The 13649-nt window shown below is 40.5% G+C and overlaps 1 protein-coding gene across 3 annotated transcripts in view; it reads right to left on the minus strand.

The window, feature by feature from the left end:
* Nucleotides 1–13649, minus strand: part of trip12 (thyroid hormone receptor interactor 12) — a 42883-nt gene that overhangs the window by 13924 nt on the left and 15310 nt on the right. For all 3 annotated transcript variants that reach the window (XM_073853327.1, XM_073853326.1, XM_073853328.1), the window contains 19 exons: nt 11736–11841; nt 11247–11383; nt 11026–11109; nt 8766–8861; nt 8523–8674; nt 8120–8155; nt 7881–7976; nt 7628–7720; nt 6339–6500; nt 4642–4710; nt 4364–4529; nt 4159–4276; nt 3829–3985; nt 3597–3750; nt 3225–3456; nt 1574–1692; nt 979–1183; nt 790–893; nt 170–341 (listed from right to left, as the gene is read on the minus strand). In XM_073853327.1, the coding sequence (XP_073709428.1) occupies nt 170–341; nt 790–893; nt 979–1183; nt 1574–1692; nt 3225–3456; nt 3597–3750; nt 3829–3985; nt 4159–4276; nt 4364–4529; nt 4642–4710; nt 6339–6500; nt 7628–7720; nt 7881–7976; nt 8120–8155; nt 8523–8674; nt 8766–8861; nt 11026–11109; nt 11247–11383; nt 11736–11841 (2458 nt within the window). The remainder of the gene's footprint in view (nt 1–169; nt 342–789; nt 894–978; nt 1184–1573; nt 1693–3224; nt 3457–3596; nt 3751–3828; nt 3986–4158; nt 4277–4363; nt 4530–4641; nt 4711–6338; nt 6501–7627; nt 7721–7880; nt 7977–8119; nt 8156–8522; nt 8675–8765; nt 8862–11025; nt 11110–11246; nt 11384–11735; nt 11842–13649) is intronic.

Below are 13649 nucleotides of genomic sequence, written 5' to 3' on the forward strand. Positions count from 1 at the left end.
AATTTGCTTTGGTATGGTATAAAAATTGTGCAAAAACAGTGAAACTACTGATCAAAGTGTTTTTGTGACATTCCCATTAAAAAGTACAATACAGATTGTAACTGTGTATTTATTATATGCCATCAAACAACACAGACCAATACAAGGTCTAACAGACATATAAGCGTACCTGTTATTTGAGACTGAGTCTTTGGGAGGCACACGTGCCAGACCGCTGACCCCTGCGGTGCGTGAGGGCTCCGAGTTAGCGCTGTTTGTCTGGGTCCCCAGCTTACCCCAGGTCTTTGGATTCAGACTGGCCAGGAAAGAGGACTTAGGTGACTGTGTGCTGGTTGGGCTCTTAGCTGTGGCGGAGAAACACATAGTAGATTAAGATCATTTAAATGGCCACATCAAAGCTGTGGAAAAATGACAAGTGTACTGCTCATTAAATGATACAATGCAAACTAAAGGTAAAACTCAATTCTGTAGAAATTAATGTTTACAACCCATTAATTTCCTTTTTTATACTCCCATTTCAATATATACATAATTTATGATTTAACAACACTGCATGGTTTTCTGAAACACTGTCCCACGTCCAGTGACCAGAAATTCTCTGAAAACGCTGCTTTGTAAGGCACAATCCTTTTTAAAACTGCTTTGAAACAATATGTATTGCAAAACAAGATCCTAAAGTTTATAAACAACTCAATATGATTATTTTAAAGAGGATTACCTCATTTTAGGAAACATTTCAGAATTTTTTTCAAAAGCATAATTTATTGCAGATTTGAATGGATTGCTGCGTAGCCTGATTATCCCCTTTGTCTTCGTCTCTGGGAGGGGAATACTTGGGTCGCCTTGGTCCTCTTTTAGGGAGCCGCTTTCTTTTAAGCACATCACTCAACCTACTAAAGAAGAGACAGATTTGTTTTTCAATCATTCTTGGATGCCGCCGGGCCGACAAACTTTCGATGCGTATGTGTGGTTGTATTCCCTTGTGGGCTGAGGTCCAGCGAGTCATCCATGCTGTGCTGGAAGCTCGGGGAACCCAGGTCGGGCGTCACGTTGGAGGCGGCTGTACTGGTGGCTGTGGTGATGGTGGTGGTGCAAAGACTAGTGGTGCCGCTGGTGCATGCTTTTGGAGGGCTGGTAAGAAACGCTTCCGATTCGGCAAGGTTCTTTACTTGGTGCATCACACCTGTACAACAAACACACATAAACAAGTCTCAAACATTCTGCGTTGAACTGTGGCTCAAGCTAGAAATACTTGGAGTTTTAAGAAAGCATACATCTAAATAACATGCATCTAAATGACTGTTTGGTCTTTCCCATTAACCAGAAGAATACATAAAAAGTCACCATGCCTTTAGCTGACAGATATAAAAAATTTAAACAAAGAGCAGTGTTGTTCAAGTACCAAATAGTCAAGGATATAAATTGAAAAGGTATGAGGAAATAATAAGCACATGACAGGAAAGGTACACATCTGCTATATATACATAAATGTCAACAGAAAGTGTAATACACAAGCAGTGATATCCTAAAGTTTTACTTCCCTAGAGGCATTTACTAAAACCAGATCCAATACCTTCACGTCTGAAATAAACACTGAATACATCCGGAAGCTTCTGCATGAGAATCTCAGCCATCTGTAGAGAGCCCACTACAATCTTCAGATCCTGACTGGACAGCATTGAAGCTATGTGACTGCAGATATAAGACACGTTCACATATTAGGACATAAATGCAATCTATGTACAAGGAGAAAAACGCCTTTAAAATCACACATAAATGAGATGCACCGATCAACCAGCCATAGACCGCAATTGCTCGATTTTATGCATGATCTGCCTGACCAGTTACCGGATGGTCAGTCTTACAACATTCCGAGCCGGTCATTTTGTTGCCAGGGTTAGGTTTAAAAAAAAATTGTGGCTCAAACCGCCTCACACATGGTTTTCGGCTTCACTTTGAAAAGACGAAAATACATTCGATCAGGTGCCATATGTACAGCACCATAACAAGCTCAATGCATTATCATCTCATATTTAAACATCAAATGTCAAGAGATACCAGAGAGCCATACAAACATTACATCTAGAGAAGGGGTGAGAGCGCGACACAACTAATCACTAAAATGAAAGCAAAAAACGGATTAAATGTTATGAATCCTTTTGCTTTGAATGGCATGATGTTATGATGTTGCACATCTACAACAGGAGTTTGTGTTGAGGACATCTGCTGGTTAGCCGCTGTGTAAATGCAACAAGAACAGCATATTTACATATAAATTGACAGGTAAACAATAGCAAAAGTTTTTTTGTTACAAGAAATATCCAATATTAGTTTGATTTGCCTTTTGGTGATGTGGACGCTAATATAGTTATCGTTAAGGTTATAGTTATCGTTACAATGTGAACGGCCCTTAAGTCTTGCATTGTTGTATAATATATTTATGTTGTATCAACATTGATATGTGAGGTGTGTTGTGCAGGCCTGTTCGAGGTGCTATGAGTGCTGTTTGGGACCTCTCAGTTTGCTTTTGAATTATGGTACTGATGTCTTCCGCAACACGACGTCAAACACACACCCAGTCTTTACTGTGGACCACAGACGTTTGTAACGCTAACCAGTCAGACCTCCAAATGGTGCCATAAACACACACAAAAAAATTCACGATCGAGCATCAATGCCACATTCAGGTACTCGAGTGACTTACTCGTACCCATTCCTACTTATTCACACACACAGCCACGAGGCATTCCTGAAGCAGCAATCAGTTTCATAACTGATATTTGGACATATAACAATGTCAGTGAGCCTTATTAAGTGTAAGAGCATTTTTTTTTTAGATCTAATTAAATTAATGAAGATCCTTTAATTTAATGCAGTAAAAAGTGCAATGTTTCATTTTTTATGATGAAAAAGTTTTTTATTTGTAGCCCATATGCTGTCAATTATATTCTTAGAAAGAACAACCGATAAAGGCAGGTCACACCTACACAAAAATCGGTCAAGAAAACTGCAATCGGTGCATATCTACCCATAAACACGTGTTCCATGCATTAGTCAACATTAGGCATGGCCCTAACAATGCCGGGGGTCATGGGTTTGATGCCCACCAAATACAAATACTAAATAAAATGTATACTTTAAAGTCAGTCTGGATAAGACATTCATGTCCATTAATTTCCAGAGATGAGCGCAGACTAGCAAATAATACTTTGCTCTTAACTGACCTGGAAACAGCATGGTTGCGTAGCACATCTTTAAGCAGCTCTGCATCTGCAAAATAGATGATCCGTAGGATGGCTCTAAGGCACTTGTGTCTGACCGCAGGCCCGGCGGAGGAGCTGTACACCTCATACAGAACCCCAAACAGAGTCTTTATGAAACACTTAGCAAGCTCAGGGTCCTCTTTCATCAGCTGAGCACGTGCATCTTCTCTCCGCACCTCCAGGTGTCCTCCTCCTGTGGGGAACCAGTGAACTTTTCAAAAACTCATGCATCACATTTATGGCAGACGACAAAAAAAAACTGTCTGTGGTATTTGAAAATGCACAGACATGTAGTTGAAATGATCTCGAATGATCTGTTAGGCGTGTATGTACCAATGTTAGGGTTGGCCAGAGGGTTGGGTTTTCTCTGAATGGCTCGGGCGGTGCCAGTATCTTCATTAATCTGCTGCATAGAATTGAAGTCGATGGTGTAGACTCGACCGAGAGTAGACAGACTTATCTCATCTTCTCCATTCTGATGAGCGGTCTAAGAAATCAAGTCGTTTAGGAAAAAGCAGATATACTGAAAGCCAGATCTAAGACATATACACAGCGCTGAGTGTACCTCAATAATGCGGCTGTCGATTCGGTTGTACGGGTGCCACAGGCCTCTATCATCTCTCCACTGCCAGATGGCACCCTCTGTGGTCTGGGCACTGCCCTTTTTTAACATGGCATCCACTGCAAAGATGCCTTCTCTGGGCAGACACGGCATCAATTCACTACAATAGAGAGATACAAAATACATGGTGCTCAAACATACACATTCTATTACATTTTTTAAAGTTTGGAGTCCTTCCTGTATTCCTTTATTACATGGGTTAAAAGCAGGGTGAGCATTCAGATCAGAGATCATGCCAGCTATAAAGATAACTCAAAATCAAACATGAATTACCAGATAAGCGAGGTGAGTTCATAAAGCTCCTGAGGGCTTCTGGGCACAAGGTCGATCTGCTCTTGACAGCTCCCATTAGATGCTCCACAGAGCAAGAAGCGCAGAGTCTCTGCTATATTCTGCAAAACACGTTATTTTATCGATCTAAAACAGTAGCATATCAATAATCACAAAGCGCTATAAATATGATATGCATGTGACTCACTCTGTTTCATGAGCTGTACGGCCAGACAGGGGCAGTTGGAGCACATGAGGGAGAACATGCGGACCACCATGATGAACATGCCCGAGCTGAGCACAGGTGGAGTGAGCACCAGCAGCTGCTGAATATTGGTCAGCAGGTCCCGGGACGCCACTTGTTGTAACAGGTTCTGTGACAGAATGACACACATGGCACTCTTAAAGACCTCATGATAAAAATGTATTAATGATGACACTTCAATTTGTCTGATAATATTTGCTATAGGCGTGTGATCAACTCACCTCCTCGTGCTGAAAGTTGTCCACCAGCCTGGCAAAACAGAGACAAGTGCTTTCGACGGATTTCTTATCCTGTAAAACATGTTTCAAGGTGATGATTCAGCAAACGCTGCTGTAGTTTACACCCAAAGCCAATGTGCAGCCATGGCTGAATTTTAGAAAACGCGTCAGAGCTAGGGCTGTCACAATGATTAAATAATCGCCTCATTGCGATTGTTTGACCACATCGCAATGATTTCAGATCACCGCAATGATTGCACATCTCTCTAAAAAACACAAGGGGGAGCTGTAGCGCCTGTATAAATGAGACGTATTAGATGGCGTTCCTTAACTGACAGTGTAATGCGATACATTGCAAAATCATTTAATACAGTGGGAAAACAGCATATAAAAAAATAAGCCCTATACACCTAACTTTATCACTATGAATATAAACAAATACGATAGCTTTAAGTACTCACTATTAAGCTAGCATATCGATACTGGTAAAGTTTAAAATATATTTTGTTTGATTCGGTAACAAACGAGCTAGTTATATTTATAAGACAAAGCTAAAAACAGGTTGCATTGATACAAGTTTTTAATTACCATCAGTTACACTGTGATGAAGGTGAATTTTGTGGAAAATTCATAACATATACGGTGTTTTGCATGTAAGAGTTTCCGTGATGAAAGCATTGTTGACTCTGATGAGGACTACACTTCGGAGACAATACCGCTACCGCATCGTTGACTCGAGGAAAAGCCACGCGATATTTACTCTCGTTTGATTTCTTTGTTAATTCATTTTTTTGCCTTGTTTGCCTTCGCTGACTGGATTTGCAGGTACTGTTGGATCTGCCGTACTTTTGCTCTTTCTAGAGTGCCTTGTGCACATTTAAATCAATCGGGTGTGCGCATGTCTGGGCAGATCCTGTAGCAACAGGGGTGGTGCCATGGTCGCGAGAGAGAGTAATAGTCGCGTAAGCCAATCATTTGTTTCGTCCCGAATAGAAATAATTAGCTGCGTTTAAAACAGTCGTGAGAGATCTACAGACACTCGAGTTTTATACTCTTTTTCAGAGTACTTACATTTTAATTATGTATTGGTATATAAAGACAGTTTAAACAAATTTGTAAAAAGGTTTTTTTTAGATAACCAATCCTGCCTTTAATCGTCATAACTGGCAAAGCAAAAAAATATAAAAATTAATCGTCATAATCATCACAATTTAGTAAGCAATTAACCGTCAGACAAATGTCATAATCGTGACAGCCTTAGTCAGAGCAAGTGCTATACTCTGTTTTTAAAGTGACAAAAAAGGCAGTGCAGCGCGCCTTGTGTTTTTCAAGCATTTAAAACGCGTTTGGTGTGATCGGCCCCCCAAGTCTCCTAACTTGGGAGGCATACTATGTGCATTTTAAAGGCGGGGTGTGAGATTTTTGAAAAACATTTCGGAAAAGGGAGTCGGGCCGAGTACCAAAGCACACTTGTAGCCAATCAGCAGTAAGGGGCGTGTCTACTAACCGACATCATTGCCTGGGTTACTAACAAAAGAAGGTTAGATTCTATTGGGGTAGGGGCGTGTTTGTTTAGGTGATTTTGAATGTCAATATTGGCTTTCAGAGATCACACACCCTGCCTTTAATGAGATATTTTCAAGATGTCTGTGTGTGTGTGTGTGTGTGTGTGTGTGTGTGTGTATATTTCAGGTCATTACCTGGTGTGTGAGTCTCTGAGTAAGCAGGGGCAGAGAGTCAGCGACGAAATGAAACTCGTCCGGCGTGATGCTCTGACAGCAGTTAGCAGCGATGGCTAATGCGTTCCTCTGAGCATTGATGCTAAAGAATTCCAAGTACAGCAAACAATCAGCCAGACCTCCCTGTAGAGAAACACTTTTAATGTTACATCAGGATAAAAGCAGCAAACAATAATAGCACTGACACAGCATTCTAATTAAATAAAAAAAGGAAAATAATTTATGCACTTTTATGCAATTATATGGTGTGTTTGGTAGCCCTTATACAAAACATATTAAGATTAGCTTTCTTCGCATGCACACTAGAGGTCTTCACCAGAGCTCATTGCGTGTAATAATACTCGAGTCAATCGGAGAACACCAGACATTCGCAGTCTAAAGCATGCCTTTTGGTTTCTATGGCGACAGACAACTCTTGTTTCGAAAGTCGCAACCACACGCTGCACCTTCTTTCTCCGAACCATCTTGTTATATCTAAAATGTTATGAAATGGTAGCAAATAAACAGTGGTAATGTCTAGCCCATTGCACTGAGTGAGCAATCATTATTATAGTTCAAACAGGCAAACAGTCCTTATTATGCAAGCTGTAATTTAAAGTCACCCATCAGCGGGATAGTAATCTGGAATAATGAGTGGATTAAGCTCTTTAATCAGTAAGAGAGGAATAATATGGATATGCATCAACGTCAGGTATAAAAGAGAACGCCGCAAAGGTACGACAAAGTTGTATAACTTGTTTATTGACTTAATACTGTAGCAATGTGCTTTGAAACTTGCTGATGGTCTGTGTGTTTCTGGCCGGGTTCGGATCCAGCACAAGTCTGTGTCAGGTTCGGGTATAACATTTTTGGCAAGCCTCGATTCTGCACAGGTTTGAGTCCACATGTCCGGGTCGGTTCTGGGTAGCACATTCACAGGTCTCAAATATTTGGACCTGTGAAGACCTCTAATGGACACTTATTGCTCAAGATGGCATTGGTGAACGCGAGTGTGAGCATCTTAACTTACAATCTTATTAAACGCATGAAAAAAGGAAAAATATTGGCTAGTAAAAAAACAACATGGCAGAAAACTCTCTTTATATTAGATAAAGTGTGTAAATATTTAAAAAGCTTATGTTATTCTATAATTGTTAATAAGCCATGTTTTAACCCGTCAGACTAATGGCTTTTTTGACTAATGACATTACAAAGGCAAGACAACCACAATTTCTAACCAGACCACATTAGGCAGAAACGTTTGTACTTACAGCCTGCAAGATGGCTTTACTGTGCCTCCGTGACAACATCTCCAGTGCGGTCAAGGCTTGTTCTGCAACATCTATAAACTGAATGACCTGAAGCTGTGGACATAATGAGACGCACAGATTTAAGAGGATGATCTGTGTTGTGTGGAGTTAGCGTAAAATACGCAACTTACCATTTCTTACAGTTTAATTATGTTTTGTTCTCTTATAGTATTGGCTAGACAGGTTTTCCAAAGAACAGTAAAATGTAATTTACCTTTTCCAGGAAGACAGGGATGGCGTCCACCACCACAGCCGAGGAGCGCGGCAGAGCCTCCATCATGTAGGTGAGGGCGCGAGACGCATGATTCATCTGCAGAAAGGACAGACGAAGTGGGAACTTATTACATTATTCTCCAATTCCAAGTGTGATAGATTTGATCTTTTTTGGCCTCCACATTGTTCAGACTCTGTAGTGGTGAAAACACACCGCCCACTGTAGCTCCTAATACTTACAATATCGAAATTATGCTCCATCTGTAACAGTGTGATCTGCAAAAAGAGAGAACACAAGGGTGAGCGCCATTAACTTTACACATCTCTTTGTAAAAATAAGTACAATTCAGTTTTAACATAATTTCTCTGACAATCTTATGTAAGTGGTATATAAAACTGAATAGCACCATCTCGACCTGAAAAGCTCTATGACAACTTCCAACAATACAGGCATTCATGCACACTAATGTAAACACAAATCAGAGGATCACTTAAAGTTTTACGTTCAGAAAGTCTCTTTCCGTCTCGCTGAGCTTATTCTTGTTTCTGACAAGAATAAGCTGCTCACTTCATGTCAACCTCCATGACCAGCTTTGAGGCAAGAGACAATTTCCTGTCCCATTTCAAAGAGGGCTGCACTCACCAGGGCCGGTACGACGCTCTTGACAGGAAAACCCCCCAGTGTCTCCTCGTTGCCCATCACTAACAGCTGGCACATCTCTATAGCAGCTTGGAGCTGCTGGGATTCATCTCCAGTAGCCTGCAGGCCCTGTAGCAACTGTTGTGCCTTTGAGCCTAAAGTTTGGAAGGAGACACAGGGTTAAGAAAGCCAATAACATACAGAAAACACCAAAACAATGGCACAATTACAGTCGAGGTCACTTACTAGCTCCACTTCCTATGGTCCTGTGAAATAGCTGAGACATACGGGGCCCAAAGGGTCCGAACAGGTGTGGAGGAAGGCCCCTGGCCTCGAGTAGAGCTGTAAAGAGTAGATTTTTAACACATTAGACACAATGATCGTTTCATTTACAATCATGAGAGGTGCCTGCACATGCAAATGTTATTGCCACAATGCTAGGGTGTCGAGTGTGGCTCCCAGTGCAATGGCATGCAGTTGCAAGGGCATTCTGTCTGGTTGTTAGGTGATTTCTGGGGTGCTGTTAGGCAATGAAGTGATCCTTAGGTATGGTTTGGGTCAAGAGTCTGACCACTAACAAAAATAAACAACCTTTCCTAAAAAAAAAGCATAATTTATGGCGCTCTTCCATTGCAAAGTACCCCACAGGTTGGGTCGGCTCACTTTTGGGGGTTCAGAATGTAGTACCTGATAATTTTTTAGTACCACCACTGTTGGGGTTCCAAGCGAGCTGAGCTGATACATAAACGTGACGTGAAAACATTGTAGATCACCGATTGGTTGAGAGAATAGTTAATGCAAGCGTCATCGCTTAAAGGAATAGTCTACTCATTTTCAACATCAAAATATGTTACCACCCCAACCAAGAATTGTCGATACATCCCTCCATCATCTGTGTGCGTGCAAGTAAGCGCTGGAGCGCGCTGCGACGCTTCAATAGCATTTAGCTTAGCCCCATTCATTCAATGGTATCAAACAGAGACAAAGTTAGAAGTGACCAAACACATCAACGCCCCTCCCACCCAAGACGTGTAGCCATACGAGCAAGTTTGGTGGTACAAAATAAAACGTAGCGCTTTTCTAAGCGGATTTAAAAGAGGAACTATATTTAATGGCGTAATAGCACTTATGCGAGTACTTCGACTCGGCGCAGTAACACCCTCCCTCTCCCATTATGAGAGGGAGAAGGGGAGCGGACTTTTCAGGCGAGTCGAAGTACTCCCAAAAGTGCTATTACGCCATACAATATAGTTCCTCTTTAAAAACCGCTTAGAAAAGCGCTACGTTTTATTTTGTACCACCAAACTTGCTCGTATAACTACTCGTCTTAAATAGGAAAAACGTTGATGTGTTTGGTCACTTCTAACTTTATCTCTAAATGATACCATTGAATGAATGGGGCTAAGCTAAATGCTATCGAAGCGTCGCAGCGCGTTCCAGTGCTTACGTGCACGCACACAGATGATAGAGGGATGTATCAACAATTCTTAGTTAAGGTAATAACATATTTTAATATTGAAAATGAGTAGACTATTCCTTTAACGCAAGATTAGCTTTACCTTCGTGCTTGCGCTGCCTCAAGCAAACCTCTTGTGATCTGTGCTTTGTTGTAAGTTCCCAAACTCCCTTTTAGCGGTGAAAAACATCAACAGCTTGAGAATCAGGGATGCCACACCATTTTTTTCCTTGCAGTTTGTGGCGGCACATCCGCGGCACGCACGTCCGCATGTATCCACAGTATTTTTGCAACTTGTGTATGAGCAAAGTGTATCGACTGACGCCACGGGTGTTTGTACAGAAACTGTCATGTGAGGCAGATGTATAGTGATAAACGTGATGTGCAAACATTTATTTGTGGTGGTCAATTATGATTTTGTGGCGGACTGACCAAATAAAATGAATGTATTGGAAACACTGCATTCCAACGATGCTCGCTCCTACTTTTTGTATGATGTCACAGCAGTAGGCAGCACAAATATAACGACACGCCTATAATCCCTCCAACTTAATGGAAAGCTAACCAAGCAAAAGTAAGGTTAGCTGACAGAACTTGACCCGTGGGGTGCTAGGCAATGGAAAAGCACAATTGTAAAAACTTATATCACGGGGCTGTTGAATGCTTTATTCTGATTGGTTGAGAAATGTTCCATGAATGTTGATTATTTTTCTGTAAACTGCACACCTAACCTTTTAAATGTCTTAAAAATAGGCAACAGAGCAATGTTTGTGGTAACCATGGTATAAGAGAAATAATTGACTAGTTTGAAAATAATGCACACGCGCGGTGTCCACTTTGAATCGTGCCACATTAATGCCTTGGGTGTGCATTATTTTCGAATTATTAAATGGCCAGTCGTCAATTATTCCTCACTTGGTGTATTACCATAAAATCTGGCTTATCTGCATCATACAGTACATTACCTTATCCTTACGAAACCAACCCCCCCCCCAATTTTCTAGCAAGAACTCTAAATCTGTGATGAAATCAAAGCAAAAGCAAACATGCCTTGCAGCCTTCCCATTTCTGAGTCATCTGATTCGCTCTCTCCAGAGGTGGTCATGCCCACCGCTCCAGCCACTGAGCTAGAAGCTGCACAGCAAAAGACAAAAAGGGAAAATGAAGCGTGTAAAAGAGCAAGTTTCCATAGGCATGAATGTATTGGGGAATAGTCATGGTGTTTATAGTTGTACGTGCATATATGCAATATCAGGCAACAGCTCTCTTACCTGACGCTCCTTGCGGCGTCTCCTCTGTGCGCGCGGCTGACGAATTGGCCCCGTCCTGGTTGTTGTCGGAGTCGGCCATTTTCTCCTGTCGGCGAGCTTCGGCTGCTCCGCGCTTGCCCAGGCCTGAGCCTCGCCGACTAGACAATCAAAAAGGACAGTGTTATGCTTATAGATTAGGGTTGGCCCGATACCAACATTTTGGCTTTCCAATGATACCAGAATATGATATCATTGGATTGAATATGTACCATTAGCACAGCAACCCTGTAATAGACGGCATGTCCATATGCATATATAATTCATTAAGACATGAGCCAAAAATCATTTATGATGCCAAACGTAATTATTTTTTATATTGTGGTCTTAAAAAAAGCTGTTTTCTAAAGCTATTTGGGTTGCTATTTTCAGATAATTTTTCTCTTAATCTGATCAGTAAATGGTGAAGTTTCTATATATGTTTCTCGATTCCAATCACGAGCGGCCCAGTACCTGGTGCTGGCGCAAGAGCCCGTGGTCTTCTGCCGTGTGCTCCTCCTAAAGCTGGGGAGCTCTGCTGGGGGAGACTCACTACGCTTCTTAGTGGACTTCCTCAAACCTAGGGAAAGAATGACAGCGAAAGTAAAAAGAGTGAGTTTAAAAGGATGCTTTCGCACTGAGCTTAATCAGTCATCATAGGACATAGATCAGTTCTTTATTAAAAACTTTTAAGTAGGATGTTAAAAGCTTAGAATATAACTAATCTGCCAAACTGACAGGATGATGATGATGTGCAAGAAAGTTATACACTTTAAATGACGTTTATTTCATTTTCCGTATTGATGTTAAATCAATGGATCTTGCAAAATGAAGTCTCTGCAGTATATTATGGGGTGCATGTAATTGTGAAGAGTTTACTGTGACCATAGTAAATTCATTTAGGCAATAGAAGGCACTTCAATAGGTTTTTATAGCTTTTATGTCAAGCTCACAAATTATCCCCTGTAACAACTACTATAGCAAACAAAACTACGTATGGGCTATTATGTATTTGTGCAGTAATTTAGATCAGCCTTTAAACAGACTAAAGCAGTGCATTACTGCTCACTTACATTAAGAAAGTCGACTACAGCATTAAATCAGGGTAGTAATGCTGGCCAACTTATGTACAATCAATGACATTGAAAAAAAACACTAGTTTTACTATTGAATTACTCCTAATGTCAGTATTGTTGATATGAAAACCACCATTAATTTCAGGGATGAATCATCAAACAAGCGAATTTTCTTAAGTGACTGACTGCTAAAATCATTTTAGACTCAATTTTGTCTCATAACACAAACAAATATACATTTTTGCTGGATGTCTAAGGGAATTCGGCATAATCCAAAGGATTTAACAGAAATGTATTTAGTACGAGACTGGTTCTTGGGTCAATGACAAAAAATATATGCATGTAATGCATATTTTTAAATCAGGAACAACTTGTTTAGAAAGTTTTGTTTATTGAACACAGTTTCAGTATATTTAAAAATTTTTTTTTACAATATTACGGATATCCCTGTTAAAAAATGTCTATTTGCCAGATCAGTTTTACTGCACTTTCTGTGTCATGGAGCTGTTTGTTATTTTATTAGTGCCATCTAAAATTATAACCCTGAAAAATGTTTGAAAGTGTAAAAAAACTGTACAATAAAACAAACATTTCAGAACAATAATTAAAAAATGTATAATGACAATTATAAACAACCTTAGCTTTTATATATTAAACTAAAATGATTAAATTATTACAATTATTTCATTTCTTAGGGCCATTCATAGCAGTTGAACCCTTTGACTTTCTGGTTGCACCACCTGACATCTGCAATGAATTTACTTGGATGCCGGTCTAAGCGTTTTCCTGTTATATTAACTTCATAAATATATTTTTAAATACAATTTAAATGTGCATGATAAAATTAGAGTAACTTTCTAGTTTTACATTGGTTGTACCACCTGACATACCCATTAGAAATGGGCACAAGTACTCGACTGTGGCATCGATGATCGATCATGAAAACAATAATCATGTGGGTTTATTTATTTATTGTGGTTAAGGCTGCATTTGGATGTCTGGTTAGCATTACAAGCGCCTGTGGAGGTAAAGACTGGGTGTGTCACGTGTTTGATGTTGTGTTGAGATACGCAGACCAGCGTATGACATCAGTAACGTTAACATGGACGATTCAAAAACAAACAGATAAAGTCCGCACACCCGCACTGCAGCAACCACCGATCCACGCAATTCTGTGGAGCCAAACACACTTAACACCACTAAGGCACCATGGTTTAAAAAGATGCCGTGATTTTGGGATTCACTTCGTAGGACGAAAATACAGTCCGTCAAATGCAAAATGTACAGCGCCGTCACAAGTTCCCTTATATCA

The sequence above is a fragment of the Misgurnus anguillicaudatus genome, chromosome 15, assembly GCF_027580225.2.
Source record: "Misgurnus anguillicaudatus chromosome 15, ASM2758022v2, whole genome shotgun sequence".
Classification (NCBI taxonomy): domain Eukaryota; kingdom Metazoa; phylum Chordata; class Actinopteri; order Cypriniformes; family Cobitidae; genus Misgurnus; species Misgurnus anguillicaudatus.